We start from the raw sequence: 18,578 nt of genomic DNA, 5'->3' as shown, positions 1-18,578 counted from the left end.
ATTGATATGAAAACATGTAATGTATATTAATGAATCACTCATTAAAATAAGCTTTGAGGTTTAGGTCATTTATTAAATTAAAATTGACAAGCATTGTAATCATCTTTTAATCACATGGAAATAAAATAATTTGCTAATCTGTAAAATGACCTTTGACCAAATCAATTTACTTTTGACCCTTATTCCAACCTAGTTAGTCCAACCCATCTTTGTGTTCTTTCCTATCTAACTCATCTCTAGCCTATATATATTTATAGGATTTAGATAATGTGAAAGCTCATTAAAGTGGTAAAAACTGAAAATAAGGGTACATAAAAACTTAAATTATGTACATATTTGGATAACAATTTTGTAAATAATTGGAATTTGCTAAAAGGTGTACATACATGTTTAAAAGGTGTATATATTCGGATAGAATTTCTATGAATAATATGAACTTTTTCATTCACAAAAATATGTACACCCTATAAGAAAATATGTACATATTTTGCCCCGATATGAATATCTCAGTCTGTTTTTCGTTTTTTATGGCTCTAGTTTAGATTTGGTAGCTCCAAGCCACTATGTCGAAGTAAGATTAGCCATTGTTGTTACATAAATCGTAGTTTCCTCTTTATTTAATGAAAGGATTTCATGACTTTCATGAATGTGTTAACCATCCATAGGCTTCCATGGTAGGTTTTATTATTCCTACAAGTCCTACAACTAGGACAATCTCATCATTATTTACAACCAGAGGCAATATTATTCATAAGCTCCCACTAGAGAAGCAATACTCCCAATAAAGGAGTATTTTGTGATTGATCATCTTCAACTTCTTCAAAATGTATCTTTACTCCTGAGAAATACACTTTCTTTCCAAAATACACCTTCACAATTAAACCAAAATATTTTTGCTTGCTAGGATTGTAGAAGTAATATCCTTGGTCACTTTGATAACCCATAAAGAAGACATTATCAGTATACCAGGCTATAAACATTGTACATATGCTTGATAACTAAATGTTATATATTTAGAATCTAATTTCAATTCTTTAAATTCCAATGATTAAAATATATATATAATCAATATTTATTAATTGATTATATATATATATATATATATATATATATATATATATATATATATATATATATATATATATATATATATATATAATGTTAATTTTAAAGTTATATTAATATTATTGTGTTCCAGAAAAAATGAGAGGTGTGAAATTGCAATTTAATATTTTTTAAATTGTAACATTATCATATATTGAGCTCCAAAAATTTTTATTTGTTGAATTACATATCAAGATGACCATGTGTACAAACCCTGTGAAATTTACTAAACCATGATACATTGTAGTAAGAAATTGAGGCTTGAATTGTAATTCTCTGAGATTAGAAAAAAAAAAGATAAACAAAATATTATAGCATTAATAGTGAGAGTAAATCTTGTTAATTGGTTGATAAATTACATAATTCATTTTGTTAAATAACAAATTAATTTATCTCATCATCCATCATGATCATGTATAACGCAGTTCCTTTATCTTGTCCCTTATCTATATCTTCCATTAATTTCCATGTATATGTGAACTTAGCCTTAATTTCAAATAAACCCTTTGATTCTTTAATCTCATAAAGTTTTTTAAATGGTAAAGTCATTTTTGCATCAATATATAAATTTTGAGTTGTGATTTGAGCAATATTTTAAGTGGTTACTAGTATATAATATTATCATGTAATGAGTGTATATTTATAGTGGTATAATCATTCATTGTTGCACTTCATAATAATAGTACTAAATGTTAGTATCAATAATACTAAATGTTGGTATGAATAAGAATTATATTATAGTAATATTGCGTTGTGAAGAGGAAAAGAATTAAAATTAAAAAGAAAAAATGAAAGGAGTACTTCAAAGGGTAGTTCTAATATTATTAATGTGGATGCTATATATATATATATGATGTACATAAAGTAGGTGAAGGAGAAGAGTAGTTTAATAATAATAAGAAGAAAATGCAAAAATACACAGGGTCGTCTATTATGTTGATGATGAATTGTTATTGTTTGACTAAATGGATGAGTTAAGTAGTTGCAATTTAATTTAGAAATGCAAGAATACTGAGTGAGTAAATGCAAGAATACATAAATTTGTACATTTAAGCATGTGAAGGTCTTATTAAAAGGAGTGACATGACATTTGGCATCACAAATGCTTATATGAATTTACACTTGATACAAATAGTTATATGAAATGACACTTGACAGCACAAATGCTAGTATAAAGTGACACTTGGAACAAATGTTTATATGAAGTGACAAATGACACAAATGCTTATGAATTAGTAGATTGTTTGATGATGATATGATGATGTTTTTAATTTACTAATTAACACATACAATAATTCATGTAATAGATTTTAAATTAATCAAATGTCTTTTATCTCCATAATTCATCCCATTTATATATAGTGAGTGCACTCGGACAAAGGACACTCGTTTCCTTCAACCGACTCATGGACAAACTCATCATCCATACAAGGAGCCCAAATAAAAAAAGTAAGTGTTTTAATATTCAAAGTCTTACTTAGTCTAATTTAGAACTATCTCACAGTAAGACCGTCTTAAATAATTAAGAATTTTCGGTCGACCTATAAAGAAAATTAGTGAGCAACTCTATAACTAGATAGCTTTTGATGAATATTAAAGTGAACAACTCTTATATGAGATCGTGTTACAACGAGACAAGTTTATAGTTGTTCTTCCAAGTTTATAGTTGCTCATTGCTAATAACAACGAACGATTGTTGGACTGACTTTTTGACTCAATTTAGTAATCGCCTGTCATTAGTAACATCATACGATTATTGGGCTAACTTTTTGACTTAGTTTACTAATTGTTCGCTATTAGTAACAACGAATAATATTAATCCTCAAATTCGGACTGAAAGACGCTTATTTTAGGAAATAAAATGATTACACCACCTTTTCAATTTTCTAGCTAGGCTGCTACTGCATACCATAAATTTGAGTCTTTTCCCAAAATATTGCCCAAAAACAAACTAATTCCCACTTTGCATTAATTGGGAAAATATTTCCCACAATACCGTCCACGTAGGATAGGTTTGGAATTTTTTTTTTTTTAACATAACCGCTAGTTGAAATAGCGGTTTTGTTTAGGAATCTTAAGTAAACCGCTATATGAAATGGCGGTTTACATGAATTTCAATTTATAAAAAAATAAATAAATAAATAATATAGCAAACCGCCACTTGAAGTGGCGGTTTTGTAGCTGTACAAAACGGCTGCTTCTGTTTTTATTTGGTCACTTCATCTCACTTGTTCTTCCTTCCTCCTTGCTGCCGGTTCTGATTTAAAAAAAAAATTTTCTTCAATCCTCATTTACTCCATATTCACAATTCCTCTCATTCAACTAAATTAATCAACTACATTCTCATATTCTCCTTCTTTACTTGTTCATTTTCATCATCATTTAAGGTATTAATATAAACCCTAATTTATTTCAATTTGCAAAATGAATATTGTGTTCATTATTGTTGTCATTTGAAGTTATAAATACATTGATTGTTTGTTACATTCTATTGATTTCATGATTTAAGCTTACGTTTTACACATGTGTAATTGAATTTTATGATTTGGTTTGTATGAATATAAAGTGTTTGATGAAATGCTTCAATGAATACATTGATTGATTGTTTGATGAGCTCATAACATATCATAGGATGCTTTTGTGGACCCTTCATTTTGCACTACAAAATACGTATCGACATATAAGAAGACTTTCATGCCCGTTCCAGACATGTTCACCTGCGATCCTTGGAACGGTCCTACAGTTGTTCCAGATCCCTCAACGAAGCGTGGAAAGGGTCGTCTGCGATCAACTCGTATACGGAACGCAATGGATGCACAGTTGACGCGTCCTCGTAACACGTGTAGCTTTTGTGGATTTAATGGTCATAATAAGAAAACATGCCCTCGAAGGTCAACAAAGTATGTTTTTTTTTTATAATTTTGTAATAACATGTTGAGTCTGATAATATTTATATGATTTTTATAACACTTATGTATGTAACAGCGATCATGGCGATGCCGGGCCCAGTTGATTCATCAGTGCTTACGCTTCAGGCGACACACAGGAGCGTAGCTGCGTGGGAGGGCTCCACTGCCCAATTGGTTACTCGTTAGCACTACCAGACGAGTACGTTACAGTGGGAGGTGGATGACAAGGTATTATACTTTGTATATTCTTATATGACTTGAACTTCTTGTATGACTTTCCATAATTATAATATATCTTTGCATTATTTTCATAATTAATGTTTTCAAATCAAGCCGGTTCGTAATTGATTATTATGGAATAGATGGTATTGAACTAATTTAATGCATGTTGCGTTCACTATTTTAAAATGAAAGAAAAAAAAAATTTCAGGCCACAAGCAAACCGCCACATGAAGTGGCGGTTTACCAGGGACCAAACCGCCACTTGAGATGGCGGTTTTCCTTGACCAAACCGCCACTTCATGTGGCGGTTTGGTGCTTAAGGCAAACCGCCATTTCAAGTGGCGGTTTTGTCTGGAAAAAAAAAAACAAATTTCCACGTGGATGGTATTGTGGGAAATACTTTCCCACATAATGCAAAGTGGAAATTATTTTTTTTTAGCCATAATATGGGAAAAGCCATAAATTTTCAACATGTTATGTGTATTTCATTAACACCTCCTAGGCCGCTACACTCCCTAGCATATGGAGTATCCATGTTTTAAGTGACGAATAAACAAATTCATCATCATTCAATTGGTAACAATATAACAAAAGGTGTTTAAAAAAGATTTGATACGAAATAATACCCGATTTCGTATACAAACATTAACCCAACTTCAAAAATTCATTTACATAATATAAAAAATAATGTAAATAACAAAATCCAATTTTAACCCAAATCAAAAGACTTGACCCTAATAAACACCTTACACAACTGTATTCATTATTAGTTTTTGATGGCTGAATTACTCATTTTAACAGATTTTGTCCATCGGGTCAATTTACATAGAGCGACACATTAAAATTTTTAAGAATTTTAGAAAAATTTGAGCAAAAAAATTAAAAAAAATTAAGCAAATAAGCGAAATTCTAAACATTTCCCAAAAGTAAGCGTCCGAACCCCAAAGCTGTGCTTTGGAGCTGTTCGCAGTTACTAACTGCGAACAAGTCAAAAAAAGACAAAATAGCTGTTCGCAGTTACTAACTGCGAATAGAAATTTTTTTTTTTTTTTTTTTTTTTTTTTTTTTTTTTTCTGTTCGCAGTTAGTAACTGCGAACAGCTATTTTGTCTTTTTGCTGTTCGCAGTCTAACTGCGAACAGCTATTTTGTGTTTTTTGAACTGTTCGCAGTTACTAACTGCGAACAGCTCTTTTGTCTTTTATAGCTGTTCGCAGTTAGTAACTGCGAACAGCTCCAAAGCACAGCTTTGGGGTTCGGACGCTTACTTTTGGGAAATGTTTAGAATTTCGCTTATTTGCTTAATTTTTTTAATTTTTTCGCTCAAATTTTTCTAAAATTCAATTTTTAAATGGCATGGCTCATTATGTTTTTTAAATGGCTTAGCACAACCCGCCCCATTAAAAATTGCTCGCCCCCCCTCGGCCCATTAAAGTATACAAACATAATGAAAAAACATATATGAGACTAAAGGACCAAGAAGTACTTGTATACATTGGACGGACCAAAGAGAAAATGCAAAGCCTCAAACTAAGCATGTCTGCATGTGTAACATACGAACAAAACACATCCAGTAAATCTCTTTAGTCCACAAAGATTATGATAAGAACAGTGCAAAATATATTTTTTTTCAACTTAGCAACCCAACTAAAAAGTTTGAACATATATATTATAGCAGGCAATATTCCCATGCCATTCACCGCCCAAATATCTACTTCGATCTAGAAGAAGAGACCAGCAAGCTATAATATTGCACTTGCCCAACTTCAATTTTCTATCAAAGACTAGACTTAAATGCTATTCTACTGAATTTGACCCAACCGCCAACTCCAGTTGATAAAGATGGTGGTCCAGTTCAATAGAAATAAATAAAAAAAAAAAACATCCTGCTCTGATAATATCTGTCAAAACTTTGTCCTCTATCTTGTGACATAGACAAGTGTGTGGATGGTACTAATGATTCAGATCTAGAATCTATGTTCCATCAAATTGAATTCTGTGAATAACAAGGGAGGTTTTATCAAGTTGAAATCAAAACGAACCAATATCAGGAATGAGATTAATGAGAACTTAGAACGATGATAACTCATGCACCATTAAGCTCTGGATGCATTATGTTGACAGTTTAAAACGTAATGCGATTCCATCAATTCTACAGATAAAATGATACCAAAGAATCTTATTCCTTATCGGTCAAACATCGAATTGAGTCTCATACAGAATAGCTTTGCCTTAAATGCACACCACAAACGAATAAAGAGATAATGAGGAAGTCTAGCAATCTAAACAAAATGCTATCTACACCAGTACTTTCTGTATTGTTCAAACTGGAATCAGAAACCTGTCCAACAAGCAATTCTAGAATGTAACGACTAGGAGGAAGAAACACCAACCAAAAAGAGGTGTGGAATCAGAAGAATGTGACTGCAGAAATTGGGATATATGTATGTAAATGGAAGGAGGGAAAAGCTTGTACAATTGCAAAAGGAAGGGTTTAAGGAGCATATTCAGTCTCAAGAATCGGTTGTGTCCTTGTTACTGTAGCTGCCGGTGCTTTAGCACTTCCTACTGAAGTCATTCTTAGGGTTTCACCAACCTCGGAAGCCTTCTCCATATGCTCCATTTTCTTCTGCTGGCATTTTCTCAACCATGCCAGCAAAATTGCCGATAATACCAGCAGCAAGACTCCACCCATCACTGATCCTACAATTATCCAGACCTTCTTCATATTTTTCTTTTTCTTTTTCTTATGAGAGCCTGGGGATGGAGTAGGAGCTGAAGGGGCAGGGGAAGGAGCAGGACTCTCAACCACCAAGGCAAAATGCCCCTGTTGAGTAGTCGAACAAGTATGCTTTGATAACTCATTGCTGAAATTGACATTACCATTGAGATCAAACCAAACACACATTGGCACAGACCCATCTGGCACAGATTTAACATTTGAGAAGTGAATTTCAATGGGATTTACCGATGCCCTGATACCCAAATTAGATAAATTGGTAGCTGATAAGTTCACAGCATCATAAGCAAGCAATCCAAGAATAGGAGATAAATAAGTATGCCCAGGCAAAGGGTAGTACAGATTAGACCAGTTACCCAAATTCTGATAAATCAAAACAAGCCTCTTCACATACGGCCGAACAATAACACCTGTAGGAATCTCAAACTCCTTGTAAGATGGAACACCATGAGTCCTCAGGCTACCACTCCTCAGCCTCATACCTGAAATCTTAATCCCTGTCAAATTGGAAGGAACTGTCCCATCAAATACAACACCAGTTTTCGGATGAACAAATGCCCTGTAAGCATAATCTTGGAGGATTGCATCAAGAACACGAGCAGAATGCATAGGTTTTTGTGCCGCAATAATCAGTAGGCAAGGTGACCACAATAATAAAAGCACCATGAGACTTCGAAGTAGAAGCCCCATTGATGCAGAAAGATTAAAAGCTCACAACAATTTGTCAGATGCTCAAATAATTTGCTATTATAATCTGCAAATGATACCTATTAACCATGTCAAACACCTGAAACATTGAAAATTTTAATCCTTGAGATCCCAATCAATGAGTTGAACAAGTCACCAAATTCTAGAATAAAAAAGGCATTCGCAGCAAGGAAATGCAGAAAAAGGATAACCCAGAACTGGGCATTTGGCTGAAATAACAAAAATAAATACTATTCTGGATTAACAATGGCATACATTTTGTCTAATTGTTGACGTTGCGAAAAAAAAGAAAATTCGTTTACTTATTACTTTTTGTTCCTTTGGAATCCTTCAAAAAGGGCATGGTTTGAGAAATAATTGTAATACTCTATTCTTAAAACCCTAAAATAATACTGCGATATCAGATGAAAACATCTTCAACAATCAGTTATTATTTCGCTCAATCAAATGCAGTCTTCCCATAAATTTATGAACGTGAAACACCAAACTCAGATTGAATAGAAATCATAAAAAAAGAAAGCAAGAAATGTATGTACCTGGGGTTAAAGATAAACCTAAATGGCGGAAGAACATAAGGATTCTGTACACTGAAATTCCAAAAGCAATAAAACAGATAACGATACAGGATTATAATAGACGAGTGACAAGAATCTAAAGAAAGTGGGGAATAAGGACACCGTATAATGCAGGTAACTCCAAAATAATGCAAACAAAAGTAAAACCCAGCAGCAGATTTTATTCACTGAATGTAAAACCCTAATTGAGGTTTGAGTGATTAATGTAATGGCGACAATATGGAAATATTGAAATCGTTTGATAATAATTGTCTTAAAAGGGAATCAATTACGGCGACGACAAATAGTTTCCCAAGAATTTGATTAGAAGGAGTAGCGTAGCCTGAGTAGAGATTGTAGAAGATGAACACAATGTGGAAGATTTTAGAGAGAGAAAAAGAGTAATTGAGGCAGCAATTCACGATAAAAGGAGAGAGAAAGTGAGTGAGAAAAAGGGAAATGGAGGAAAGAGAAGATGGGTAGTACAGCTAGACTGTTTGGCTTAACAAACTCCCCACCACCCACACTGTACAACACCACTAGACAGTCCCAAGCTAATCTTAAATCTTAATTAATCTACTGGGTTATTATGCTAATTTGAGTCCCTGTCCTATTGTCAATTTCCGATCAACCATCAAATCAAAAAAACAAAAAAAAAATCTTTAAAATTAACATTTGAAAAGTAAAAGTGATGATTCACATGTCTGCAAATTATTCAACATTATGAAGCGTTTAAGTCTAATTAAGACGGTTTTTAACATTTTAAATATTCTCAGGAAAATAAGGATTAGAGGTCTCTAAAAGTTGAAAATTTTTCAAATACATAAAATAATAAAAGTATTAACAACTCGTCTTGGATAATACTGTTTCATTATGAGACGGATCTATACTAAAGGTCTATTAATCATAAAAACATAATGAAAATTGAATAACTATTTATACAAACAACAATTTTTTAAAACATATTTTGGACTAACCCAAGTAAAGTTATCTCACGGTGAGACTACCTCAATAAAAAAATAATGAAGTATATATTAAACAGAATAGTTAAAAAATTATTAAACTTTAAAATTACACTAAATCAACAATTATTAATCATAAGTTAACAATTGCAAAGAACCAAGATATTGTTTCTCTTCTAACCTTTTTCTATCATCAATTTTAGAAAAACAAAGCAATAGCAAGCATTAATCACAAAATATTTATCTATTTCCATGGCTCCTCTTCTTTATGCTTTTAATTTCTAAATTCTTTCTATTGGTAGCTTGATTAAGGATTAATCAATTTTTTGTCAACCCCCTCTCAAATCAATTCATTAAGAATGGGATCACAACTTAATGATAATGTTGAGTAATTGAAGAAAAATTAAGGAGCTTGATGATGAAAAGATTGAGATATATATTGGTGGTTTGGTGATTTGGGAAAGAAGCAAGATGAAGAAATATGAGCTTTGAACAATGAGGAAGAAGGAGAGGCCCTTTAAATATTTATGCCCTGAGGAGTTGCCCGAAATTTTGAAATACATAGGCTAAAAAAAAATTAATTAAATAAACTCAAAATCAAACTATTTCCAAAACTAAGCGTGAAAATTCTAAACCTATGGTTTGGAGCTGTTCATAGTTAATAACTGCGAACAGCCATGAAAGACAAAATAGACGTTCGCAGTTACTAACTGCGAACAGCTAGTTTGTCTTATTTGCTGTTCGCAGTTAGTAACTGCGACAGCTAGTTAATATTTTGTTTTTCCTTTATTTTTGAGTTGTTGTTTGTTGCACTAGAGATATTAAAATAGGTAATTATAAGTCGATGTATCTTTAAGGCGGCATGATTCATCGCCAAAACTCCGATCATTCATAAGTCAAAGTTTGGAGGCTATGATAAAGTAATTAAGCATATATATACAATAAAATATATACACATGTTTGAAATATACAACTCAAGTAAAAAATATATATATGTACATAGTCGATTCAAATACACAAAAGATAAACGTCAACGCTCACGAACCCTCATCTACCCTATCCAACTGAGTTGGTCTCCTTCGCCTCCTACGATAGTAAGAGGCGTTCAGGTGTCGCTCTGGCAGTGAAGGGGACTGGTACTGTGATGGCCCAGTCTGCGAGGTCCCCGCAGCGTCAACGGGGTATGAGTGATCCATCTCCTCCAAATGGTAGTCATAAGCAAGAGATGAGACGTGCGTATGGGCTGTAGTCGTTGAGGACTCTGCAGCGACTTCCAGTATGAAGTGCTGGAACTGCGAGCCGACGAGCATACCATGCGCAATCTCCCTCACGAGCTCCTCGTGGCTGTACCGCATCACGTCTGCCGCACCTTGTGCCTGCAATTAATATTTAGTTAATGTAACATTATATTATTTAATTGGCAACTTAATCATATAAATGCAAATGAAGACTTACAAATTGGATCATCGTAGGCGTAGCAGGTGCGTAATGTGCTGCTGCGAAGATGGCACGTGGTGTCATCCATCGACGCGTGATGGAGAGGAACCACGGCATGTAGTCTGGTGTAGTAGGTGCACCATGAACATCGATTGGCACACCTTGTGCCAGCAGCTCAAGTCTTCGATCCCAACGAGCAATGTGATGCTAGTTGATCTCCATCCAGTTCGCCCCAGCCTGATTTTTCCGCGAAATCAGGTGCAGCTGGGGTTCTGTTTCACAAGGCGGTGGAATGCTTTGTACCAACCCATATTGGCGCATTACGCGCTTTGGTAGATGTACTTCGACAATGTCGAAGCATATGAGTGGCATAGAAGCCCTCCACGCCCCTGAATGAATCCCCGAGTGTTCGGGTACAACTGCATAGGCTTCCGCAGGGTATGGGTCCCACTAAAACTAAAATACATGTTATGAAAATGTAAGTAATATGTTAATTAAATTGTACCAATGTTAATGAGTGCTGAAAACGTTTAAAGTGGTTCAAATCCATGTTCGAATTGCAAGCAAACAACTTACGTCTTCCCCCAACATAATGAACTTTGCCACTATTTTCTTGAATACAACCATTCCAAAAACATACTATAATCACGCGAAATGATGCCATTTTCTACATTAATACAAAGAAAATCAACATCAACATCAACTCATGCCCATACAAGTACATTATATTCATTTGATTATAATCTTTTTTGGTCTAAAAATTATTCAAATCCATAATGTAGCTAAGTTCATACATATATAATACACATAAAATCCAAATAATAAATCAATTCATAAGTTCACAAATAATATTTCTAATACCAACATCAACATCAACATTTCTAATAATATTCAACTAATTCAACAACATTACTTCAAAATCCAACATAAAGCTATAAAAACAATTAAAAATTACCTTCAATGCTTATTGATGATTAAGAATAGTCTTGATTTAACAACTACAAACTTACATTTGAAAAAATAAACAAATTTAGTTAAAACCCTAAAAACAAAAATATACACAAAAAACACAAAAAAAATTTATCTTTGAACAAACTAGAGAATCCAACACTAATTTTGAAGTGCCAAATTGAAAGAGGAATGCAAGATTTGAAGGAATGAATCAATGATTTTAGAGGGAGAATGTCGAATGAATTTAGGGTTTGTGAAATGGGAAATTTGAGAAAAACAGAAACCGATTTCTGTTTTTGTAGAGCAGGTCTGTTCGCAGTTAGTAACTGCGAACAGCAAATAAGACAAATAAGCTGTTCGCAGTTACTAACTGCGAACAACTAGTTTGTCTTATTTGCTGTTCGCAGTTACTAACTGCGAACAGACCCAAACCTATAGTTTGAGATTTTCACGCTTACTTTTGGGATTTTTTTAAAAGTAGGTTTATTTAATTTTTTTTTTTTTTTTTTGCTTAACAATTTCAAATTTTCTAGTTGCTCAGGGAGCTCCTCTCTCTAACCGGGCTTGAGCCCAATTAGGTTGGACCGGGTCGAACCATAAATTTATTGGGCCAGTTGAGCTATTAACCCTTCTGACCTCTCCCGTTTAATTTATTTTATATATTTATTTGTAATTTTGTCTAATTGAATGATTCATTTCACTTCCTCCTTCTCTAAATAATCTGGATCTCATTCTACTCAAACGTATGTTTACTAACATGAAAATGCATTATATAAACATGGATGTCCTTAAAGCATAAGAAGGAAGAGATAACTTTTTTTGATCTTGCTTAACATCTTTTTATGTTGATTGTTGAGGATTATATATATAAGAGAACAAGAAAGTTCTAAGGTACAAAATTCCAACTTATCAACCATTAACATGGTGAAAGATGAAGAATAAGCATCATCAAGCAGAGACAAGAGAAAGAAACACGGTGGTTTTAAAGGCAAATCCAATTACAACAAAATGTCTAATAACACTGGTTTTTTTAGGAATTGAGTGTTTAGAAAAGAAGGCAAAAGGTCATGCTTCTACAAACAAAGGTACTCCTACTAAAAGTGATCTTGTAATTTTGAATAAACTTTAGATTGTTTTTCAATAGATTCTAATTTGAATGTCATGTCGTAGTGGATCGATTTCAAGGCATCTAGATCATGTTCAACAATAAACAAATGTTCAACCTATTTAAATAAGAGTTATTTAATGACATCGAAATAATAAAAAATTATTGTTGTAATTTTAAACAAAATTAACTATTAGACTAAAATTAAAATTTGGCGTTAGATAGGTTTTTAGTGAATTTTGCTTGTTGGCAACCATTTTTCAATATTATACTTCCCTCGTTCCATTATTTGCTATATTTGACTTTTTACACAATCTAATGTGTTATTTTGTTAATTTATATGTTTAATTGTATACATTTAAAAATTATAAAAAGTTAATATTATGAAAATACATGATTATACGATTCAAACAAGATCCAATATGACTATATTTTTACTTACACATTAGCCACAATATATAAATATTAATAATCAAAATATAGAAGAGAAGTACATCCAATGAACAATAGTTAACTTTTGCCAAAAGTCTCTGAATTGCTTTCAAATCAAAAAAAACATTTCAAACTTGTAAAAAAAATCAAATAAATAAATCAACAATCGACAAGTCGACATCAATTTGCGAAACAAACTACCTACTACTCCCGATATTTATTTAAGTGTCTCATTTACTTTATATATTCTATCCAATGCACTTATACAGTTTTAAAATATTTAATTATATATAACTAAAAAATATACAAAATTAATATTAATAAACTTTACATTCAAACGATTCAAATAAGATCACACATGACTATATCATATAGATTAATAACAAAATACAATTTAAAAGTGATAGTTGAATAACATTGTAAAAGTAAATAGGACACCTAAAATAAATAGGAGGGAGTATTTGTTTTCCATGCTCCCCTTTTATGAGCACATTCCATCAAATTTATGAATTTGGAAAACAATACCGAACACAAAATAAAAGAAAAAAGTGTGGATTGGTTAAAGTTGATAATCACGTGACAACAAAGGTGTCAAATATTCCAACTAATACTTCAGTGAATATCACCAAAGAATCCTAAGACAATGAACAGTTGAACACTACAAGGATTTTAGCCAACTATCAATACAAATTCCCACTCACTTTTACTCATCCAACACCTTCCCCTGCAACAAAAATTGTGCTTCCGATTATTCTTCCAGGTGATGGAATGATTTTAACAATGTAAATCATCAAAACCATCTCCAGTCCACAGAGATTATACCAAAAGATAAGTGCAAAGTCCACTTCTTTCGACTACTTAGCAACCCAACTGATTTTTGCACACTTATCAGCGCTAGCTGTATTTTCATGCCGCCAGCCAAAATATCTATTTCTACCTGGAAGAAGAGATCATCATCATTCCAATGAGTCCCGCTCTGAGACAAGATTTAGGGAGGGTCGGAAAGAATGTAACCCATACCCTCATCATGAGAAGGTCACCATGAAAGAAGATATCAGTTATCTATAATTTTGCACTAGCACAAGTTCAACTTTCTATGGCGGACTAGAATTAAATACTACTCTACTGTATTTGACTCAACTGCCAACTCCAGATAGTCAACTTCTATGACAGTAATTGCTTAATAGAAGTAGAAAAAAAATCCTGCTCTAATCATCTCTGTCAAAACTGTTTCCTCTGCCTTATGACAGTGACAAGTGTTTGGATGGTAGTGGACTAATGGTACTGCTGATCCAAAACTAGAATCTATGTTCCATCAGACAAAGTAAATGAATAACATGGGAAAATAAAACCAAAATTGGTATCGGATTATTAACTAAGAATAATGATAGCTCTTGCACCATGGAGCTCTGGATTCGTCATTCACTACATGGACAAATTAGAATATCAGTCTAGAAATTGGATTTACTGTGACTCAAAATCAATTCTGCAGATAAAAGAATACCAAAGAATATTATTCTTTAACGGTTAAATACCGAATTCAGTCTCATACAGAATCTTTTTACCCTGAATGCACACCACAAACAAATGAAGAGACTATGGGGAAGCCTAGCAATCTAAATAAAATACTATCTACACCAGTAATTTCTGTATTGTTCACACTAAAATGAGAAACCTGCCCAACAAGGAGGAAGAATCACCAACCAAAAAGAGTGTGGAATCAGAAGAATGTGAATGCAGGAATTGGAAAATGTATGTGAATGGCAGGAGGGGGAGCTTGTAGAAGTGCACAAGGAAAGGTTTACGGTGCATTTTCAGCCTCAAGAGTCGGTTTTGTCCTTGTTACCATAGCTGCAGGTGCTTTAGCACTGCCTACTGTCGTCATTCTAAAGGTTTCACCAATCTCTGAGGCCTTCTCCATATTTTCCATTTTCTTCTTCTGCTGGCATTTTCTCAACGATGCCAGCAACATTGCCAATAACACCAACAGCAAGACTCCACCCAACACTGATCCTACAATTATCCAGACCTTCTTCATATTTTTCTTTTTCTTATGAGAGCCTGGGGATGGTGTAGGTTCTGAAGGAGCAGGGGAAGGAGCAAGACTCCCAACCACCAAGGCAAAATGCCCCTGTTGGGAGGTTGAACAAGTATGCTTTGATACCTCATTGCTGAAATTGACATTACCACTAAGATCAAACCAAGCACACATTGCGACAGACCCATGTGGCACGGATTTAACATTTGAGAAGTGAATTTTAATGGGATTTGTTGACGCCCTGATATCCAAATTAGATAAATTGGTAGCTAATAAGTTCACAGCATCATAAGCAAGCAATCCAAGAATAGGAGATAAATAGGTGTGCCCAGGCAAAGGGTAATACAGATTAGACCAGTTTCCCAGATTCTGATAAACCAAAACAAGCCTCTCTACATATGGCCGAACAATAACACCTTTAGGAATCTCAAACTCTTTGTACGATTGAACACCCCTAGTTCTCAAGCTACCACTCCTCAGCCTTATACCCGAAACCTTGATCCCTGTCATGTTGGAAGGTACTGACCCATCATATACAATACCAGTCCTCGGACGAATGAATGCCCTATAAGCATAATCTTGGAGAATTGCATCCAGAACACGAGCAGATTGCGTAGATTTCTGCGCCGCAATAATCGATAGCCAAGCCAACCATAACAATAAAAGCATCATGAGACTTCGAAGAAGAAGCCCCATTGATGCAGAAAGGTATATAAACTCACAACAACTTGTCAGATTCTCAAATAATTTGTTGGTAAGATCTCCAAAGGATAACTACTAACCATTTCAATGACCTGAAACATTTAAAATTTCATTCCTTGAGATCCCAATCAATGAGTTGAACAGGTCACGAAATGGGAATGACAGAAAAATGGAATTACGCAAATGGGAATCCGGTAAAAAGGAAAAAAACAAAAAAAAAAGCGACGAATTCTTGATTGATATCATACTGCAAAATAATAACGTTGCAAAAAATGAAACGTGGTTTACTTTTTCCGCTTGTTCCTTTAGAATCCTTCAAAAAGGGAATAATAAGGAATAATTGTAATACTCAGCTTAAAACCCTAAAATAATACTACTATATCAGATGAAAACGTCTACAAGACTACAACATTGAATTATAATTTGCTCAATCAAATGCATTCTATCCAGAAATTAAAAAACATATTCAGATTGAATAAAAATGTAAAAGAAAGGAAAAAGTGTATGTACCTGAGATTAAAGAGACCCAAATGGTAATGGAAATGGCAATGGGAGTAATAATAGAAGAGGGATAAAATTCTAAAGGAGATGGGGAATAAAAGTAAAAACAGCGTACAATGCAGGTAACTCCAAAACGCTGCAAACAAAAGTGAGACCCAGCAGCAGTATTTTATTCATTGAACGTAAACCCTAATTGAGGTTTAGAGATTAATGCAATGGCGGCAAATATGGAAATTGATATTAAATTGTAGAAAAGTTAATAAATTACGGCGGAGAAAAAAGTTAGCCTTAAGCAGCAATGAGCAATTTGGTTAAAAATAGTAGTGTACTCTGGTTTGTGAGTAGCTAGTAGAAGATGAACAGAATGTGAAAGGTTTTAGAGAGAGAAAAAGAGTAATCCAGACAGCTGTACACTCACGTATACGCTTGGAGGAGAGAGAAATTGAGTAAAAAATACTCACTGAGTTCTTTCCCACATGGATTTGTTTAAGGTAATTTAGAAAAAACAAAATCTTTCATATAGTGTGAATTACTTCCTCCCTTTCTAATACTCTACATTTTAATACTAGAAAATTTAGGATTTTAATATGTAATTTTTATAAATTTTCGATCGTCGAGCTCAAAGGCCAACCGTATGAACGCCTGCAAAGGAACGATTATTAAAGAAATCTGGAAGCAAAAATAATCATATTACTGAGTTTAAAAGTTATTACCTCCGCCGCCGAAGCTTGTGCTTGACGCACCCTATCACGGGGGGGCATAGATTCTAAAAGGTCGACGTCCACTTTGCTGATTAAGTTGGACGTCGCCCTGTTAAAGCGGACTACTAAGCCCTTATGCCTCAGCTCCGGAAAGGGTGTGTCGCGTCGAAAAGGGGAAACCTCCCGGCGACGGTAAACCTCGGCATATTGAGAGGAGGGAGCCGCGGAAGATTCCCCCATTTTCTCCTTCCCTTTATCTGAAGATGGCCGTGGAGAGTCTTGAAGGGGCGAGGTCTCCTCTTCAACTGGCCTTATTTGGAGGGGCCGGGCGGTAGGGACCGCGCCCCCGGAGGGCCTCTTTGCCGACTTCTCCTTGTGGGAAGAAGAATCCCGCTTCCTCTTCTTCTTCCCACTCTTTTTTGTCGCACCCCTCGTCTGGGGAGGAACCACCCTCTCAGATTCATCGGGGATATGAACCTGCTTTCTTTCTTCAAGAAGTCGGAGAGCCTCTTGCTCCGAAGGCACGTCCTCCAGACCCTTCTCCACGGTTGCCGAGTCCTACAAAAGAAGAAGTTAGGAAGAATCAACAAAAATCTTTTTTCAACAGAACTTTGTATAGAGATATACCTTTGGAGGAAGGGGAAGAGGCTTATCCTCGGCCCGCTGGATGGCCCCTGAAGCAAGTCTCAGAACGCTGAATTTCTTCATTAGTTCAGGACTCTTGGCTCGAAGATTTTGCTTGGCTATCCCTGTAGAAGCATGAGTTAGCAACAGTCAAACGTACTATAGAAAAGGAAAGGAAGAAACTCGGCAACTCTTACTCCGATCGATAGCCAAGCTAATGCCGAAGGCTGAGAGGAGGTTCTCATTCTCCAGCTCAGGACGACCAGGTATCCAATTAAGTTGGACGTTCATTGGTTTCCTTCCCAATTGAACGTCCATCTTTGCATATTCTATGATCACCGCATCGTTAAAGGAACATTGCGGGATCCCATTATTAAAACCCGAGAGATTGGGCTTTATATCAAAAGAGGTCTTGATATTCCATCCCTCTGAGTTGTATAAGTATGCGAATTTTGTCCTATACCCCTTCTGGTTATCGGGGAGGTCTTGGACTATCTTCAGTCCTCGACGGTGGGTGAAAGTAATCCAGCCACAGCCGTATGATTGGGAATTACATAGGCGGGCTCTGAATATATATCTAAAAGCTGTGAGTGTTGGTGGCACGGCCAAAACTTTACACAAGATCAAAAAGGCCACCATACAACCCCAGGCGTTCGGGTATAACTCGGGCACTGAGACGTCCAAAAACTCTAACACCTCTCTAAAAAACGGGTGAAGAGGAAATCTAAGCCCTAATTCAAAAGAAGGGAAGTATACGGCTATACAATGTGGAGGGGGAAACCTAACGGTGTCATAATTCCCCGGGGTAATAATATTTATGTTATCTTTTAAACCCCATTTTTGAGAGATGGCCTCCCGACGGTTGTCTAGATCTCTCTTAGTCTGTACGT

At 34.7% G+C, this 18,578-nt stretch overlaps 3 protein-coding genes across 3 annotated transcripts; all 3 read right to left on the bottom strand.

The window, feature by feature from the left end:
• Positions 1 to 6,392: 6,392 nt before the first annotated feature.
• Positions 6,393 to 9,685, bottom strand: LOC130828804 (uncharacterized). The gene is made up of 2 exons (XM_057694809.1): positions 8,218 to 9,685; positions 6,393 to 7,760 (listed from the first exon to the last, which is right to left on the bottom strand). The coding sequence occupies exon 2, from the start codon at positions 7,661 to 7,663 to the stop codon at positions 6,728 to 6,730; it is 936 nt and encodes a 311-aa protein (XP_057550792.1). The 5' UTR covers positions 7,664 to 7,760; positions 8,218 to 9,685; the 3' UTR covers positions 6,393 to 6,727.
• Positions 9,686 to 14,615: 4,930 nt separating this feature from the next.
• Positions 14,616 to 16,816, bottom strand: LOC130828803 (uncharacterized). The gene is made up of 2 exons (XM_057694808.1): positions 16,373 to 16,816; positions 14,616 to 15,954 (listed from the first exon to the last, which is right to left on the bottom strand). The coding sequence occupies exon 2, from the start codon at positions 15,854 to 15,856 to the stop codon at positions 14,924 to 14,926; it is 933 nt and encodes a 310-aa protein (XP_057550791.1). The 5' UTR covers positions 15,857 to 15,954; positions 16,373 to 16,816; the 3' UTR covers positions 14,616 to 14,923.
• Positions 16,290 to 17,979, bottom strand: LOC130828600 (uncharacterized). Its single transcript, XM_057694564.1, has 4 exons — positions 17,886 to 17,979; positions 17,692 to 17,813; positions 17,077 to 17,622; positions 16,290 to 16,304 (listed from the first exon to the last, which is right to left on the bottom strand). The coding sequence occupies exons 1-4, from the start codon at positions 17,977 to 17,979 to the stop codon at positions 16,290 to 16,292; spliced, it is 777 nt and encodes a 258-aa protein (XP_057550547.1).
• Between the last annotated feature and the right edge of the window lie 599 nt (positions 17,980 to 18,578).

This window comes from Amaranthus tricolor, chromosome 12 (genome assembly GCF_026212465.1).
Source record: "Amaranthus tricolor cultivar Red isolate AtriRed21 chromosome 12, ASM2621246v1, whole genome shotgun sequence".
In the NCBI taxonomy this organism is placed as follows: Eukaryota; Viridiplantae; Streptophyta; class Magnoliopsida; order Caryophyllales; family Amaranthaceae; genus Amaranthus; species Amaranthus tricolor.
The sequence above is the reverse complement of the archived record's forward strand: the minus strand, read 5'-3'. Positions and strand labels throughout refer to the sequence as shown.

What these genes read in the sequence shown, in the direction of transcription:
- LOC130828804 (XM_057694809.1), bottom strand. Translation starts at nt 7,663, where the DNA reads ATGGGGCTTCTACTTCGAAGTCTCATGGTGCTTTTATTATTGTGGTCA.
- LOC130828803 (XM_057694808.1), bottom strand. Translation starts at nt 15,856, where the DNA reads ATGGGGCTTCTTCTTCGAAGTCTCATGATGCTTTTATTGTTATGGTTG.
- LOC130828600 (XM_057694564.1), bottom strand. Translation starts at nt 17,979, where the DNA reads ATGAACGTCCAACTTAATTGGATACCTGGTCGTCCTGAGCTGGAGAAT. An exon ending in TAGCTTGGCTATCGATCGGA is followed by an intron (nt 17,814 to 17,885) that starts GTAAGAGTTGCC and finishes ATGCTTCTACAG; the next exon opens with GGATAGCCAAGCAAAATCTT. An exon ending in CTCTTCCCCTTCCTCCAAAG is followed by an intron (nt 17,623 to 17,691) that starts GTATATCTCTAT and finishes CTTCTTTTGTAG; the next exon opens with GACTCGGCAACCGTGGAGAA.